This window comes from Nicotiana tabacum, chromosome 13 (genome assembly GCF_000715075.1).
Source record: "Nicotiana tabacum cultivar K326 chromosome 13, ASM71507v2, whole genome shotgun sequence".
NCBI classification, from domain to species: domain Eukaryota; kingdom Viridiplantae; phylum Streptophyta; class Magnoliopsida; order Solanales; family Solanaceae; genus Nicotiana; species Nicotiana tabacum.
In genome coordinates, this window is record NC_134092.1 from 99365620 (window position 1) to 99369421 (window position 3802).

The window sequence follows — 3802 nt, forward strand, 5'->3', positions numbered from 1 at the left end:
CCTTTTGTCTTTTTATTTTTTGAGCCGAGGGTCTTTCGGAAACAACCTCTCTACTCCTTCGAGGTAGGGGTAAGGTCTGCGTACACCCTACCCTCTCCAGACCCCATTAGTGGGATTTTACTGGGTTGTTATTGTTGTTGTTGACATATTTGGTACCAAACACAAACGGAGGATATAATTGAGCTATTTTAGAAAGTTTGAGGATAATTTTGACCCTTTTTCCGTAATATTTAAGTATGTCCAAAAGCTGATGTGGCAGCCGTTAATTTTTAAGGCAATAATGGTCCAATTTTTAGACGGCGAGGATAAATTTAGTACCAAAAACAAACAGAGGGTATATTTGAGCTATTTTCGATAGTTCGAGGACAATTTTGACCTTTTTTCGTATATTAAAAGAAAGAGTTAATACCCTTAAATCATATTTTTGTCAGTTTCCTACTTAAACTATTCGGTGTTCCCAAAACCCCCATGAACTATATTGTCGCTCGTATTAACAACCCCTCATTGCTGACCTGACATAACATGTGCAGATACTTGCTTGGGAGTGCGTGGTAGCTGGAAAAAGCCATCAAAGTGGCCCACCAACAGAAAATAATGGCTAATTAGTCTAACCCTCTTTCAAATTTATTTTTTAAAATAAATATTCTCCTTATTTCAGTTATATCCATCTTTCTTCCTCATTTTTAACCATTCTTCCTTCGGTTTTCACATTTCTTCTTTGTTTTTCACATTCTTCTTCATTTTAAACCTTTTTTCTTCAGTTCTCTATATGGGTTTCCTCTGGAAAAATTTCTCCCTCTCTTGTTTCCTCTGAAATTATTTATTCTCTTTCTTGTTTTAGTATTCTTTCATGTCTTATACATATTGTTGAAAGAATATCAATTTAAATTTTCTTATTAAACTCAACACCTTGTAAAGAATAAAATTGAATAGCTTGAACCTTCTTTATGTAATCTGGAATTAGAGAATGTAATTGTTGGGCAATTGATTTTTATTTAGAAAATTTTATTTTGTGTAATCTTTTTTTTGTAATATAAGATGACTTTAAGAAATACAATACTATATGCTTTTATTTATATTTTAATTGTACTACAAAGTGAATATAAATAAGGACTTATCAATTGGAGTCTAGCATAGAGCACAATCACAATTAAACCTTAAACCTTTAAAAGTCCAACATGAGGTTTTAATACATAGGGGAATATAGTTCAGGTAGGTTTTGGACACACCAGATAGTTTAAGTAGTAACTGACAAAAAAATAATAGTTTAGGTGGATTTTAGGCTGAATTAAATAGCCACGTGTAGTGCTACATAGAATGTTTTTTAGATAATTAGGAGCGTGTACTCGACACACCTCTAAGAATGCAATGAGGGGGTTTTAATATGAAGGGCAGTATAGTTCAGGATTTTTTGGAGACACCGAATAATTTAAGTAGAAAACTGACAAAAACTTGATAGTTTAGGGGAATTTTAGGGTATTAACTCTAAAAGAAACCTTTGCACAATTAACGTCACGAATAAGGTCATAAAATATGAGTAGTACATGCATATGCTCATCTCTGCTAGACAACCACTGATGAGTTAATTATTTTTCTTGCAAAATTAAACAACGTTTCCAAGTCCAAGGTTTCAGTTTATCATAGACAAGTTCTGTTTGCTATCTTAAGTATATCATAGCAAGGTTTAGGTGCTAATAACCTAATAATATAATGACATTTGTTACTAATTTGCTACTATTACAAAATCAATTCATAAACTAAATTAGCTAAGCTCTTTGAAACAAAGGGGTCAGTTTTGAATTATCTAACACTAAAACTCTAAAATAAGGCAAAAATTATTATACCTGATGTGGTTAATTTGTGCTACATTTCACCTTGAAAACTTGTTGGAATTGATAGTTGGAAACATCATATGAATGAATATCGTTTTGTACATTCTTTGGTACAGTTACAACTTGGGATTAGCAGAAAAGGTAATGTCAATTTTACATCTAAATAATAATATTTAAAAAAAAAGGGAAAAGAGTTCTGTACGGCAATCAAATTAATACAGGTTTTGTGAGTTCAATTGAGCCCATCACGATTAATTTGGCTCGAACTGCATATATAAAATATATAAATATGATGAAATCCACTGCCTGAACCCATATAGTGGATTCACTATTCTTTCTGTTTCCATTCCAAGCCTATCAACTTGCAAGGTGAATACCTAGTCTTATATTCAGAAATAGTCTCTAACTTAGGAGACCATATTTGCCCTTTTGGCCCAACCAATTGCTCATATTGCTTCTTCAACTCCGGTGTGGTACATAAAATAAAATTACCATCACAATTCTCATCTCCATCCTCATTTCCACGTTGAAGTAATTTTATCATAAACTCTGGTGCAACTTTTATCAAAACCCTACCATTGGAACCCTTAACATATTCAAAAGCAGGATTCTTGAAATTAACTGGAGCTCTTTTATTAGTGTTATTAGAACCTAAGGAAGCAAGAGAAGAAGCCGAAAGCACTTTGTTTGTGAAGTAATCGAGTGGAAGAACAAAGTAAGCGTCGCCATTCCTTAACTTATCATCAATGGCTAAGACAGGAATAGGTTGTCCGATGAAGAATGAATGTGCATGACAAACCATGCAGTCTGGAAACTCGAACATTATCTCTCCGGCCAGTCTTTTTCCGGCGACGATCCTTGTCGTTCCATCGTGAAATATGAGATTAATTGTTAATGATTTTGAAGGACAAAGAGAGTAGCAGCCGTTGCCCATTTTTTGACAAAAGAAGTGAGAGAAATTTATGCGCAATTTAGGAATATTGGCTTCTTCTTCTTTTTTTTAAGTTTGGAATGAAGTGCTTTGTTTTTATATATAGAGATTGAAGAGGTTGACTTTGAGAAAGTCATGAGAAATTAAAGGAGTTTTGTGTTTTTTATTGCTTATTGAAATCTCTATGATTTTTAAGGAGTCGGTGGTCAGTAATGCCGGCTTTGAATGTCTCTCCGCTATTCTACATCAACTTAATTGTGTGATTAAACTTGTATTTTCCGTGTATGAGAAAGAAGCAAGTGTGCCTTGAATAGGGGGTGGGGGTGGGGGTGGGGGAGGGGTTGGGGACCAGATTGGAAATTATATATAGTCATAATGCAAATTTTTTTCTTATATTTACTAATTTAACTAATTATATACAAAAGCTTGAATTTGCGCAAATCTATTAAAATAAATATACAGTACTTAATAAGCTGACATGTGAATGATTTTAGATTCAAAACAATCTGTTAAGTGCAAACATGTAGGATCGTAGTAATTGATGATTTTATGGTTTTCATTTTTATTTACCAGTCAAAGTGCTTTTTTTACCGGGCTGCGACTATCTTTGTAATATTGCCGTTAAAGTGGTTAAAATTATTGCATGGATTTATTCATTGACATAGGGAAGAATCTAGACTAAAGGTAATGGCAAAATAGTTAAAAGAAAATAGTTATTTATCTTTAAAAATGGGTTGGATAATGAACTTTTTAAAAACGGGTCGAATATGGATAAGAACCATATTATCCACTTAGAAAATGGTTAATCAATGGATAACTAATGTGTTTAACTTTTACATTTGTAAAGCCTCAAATTGGGGGTTCCTCAAGTTTTGGGAGACTAGGAATTCTCCCATAAGTGATCATATTCAAAAAGTCATGGATAATATGAATATCCATATTATCCGTCGGATAACCCGTTTTTTATCCGTCTCAAATACGGGTCAGATCAGATAATTTATCCATTTTTAAATTACCTATTTTCGATCCGCTCATATCC

At 33.1% G+C, this 3802-nt stretch overlaps 1 protein-coding gene across 1 annotated transcript; it reads right to left on the minus strand.

The window, feature by feature from the left end:
* Positions 1–1913: 1913 nt before the first annotated feature.
* Positions 1914–2849, minus strand: LOC107830973 (uncharacterized). Its single transcript, XM_016658674.2, has one exon. It carries the CDS (start codon positions 2764–2766, stop codon positions 2161–2163), a length of 606 nt encoding a protein of 201 aa, XP_016514160.1. The 5' UTR covers positions 2767–2849; the 3' UTR covers positions 1914–2160.
* Positions 2850–3802: the final 953 nt, after the last annotated feature.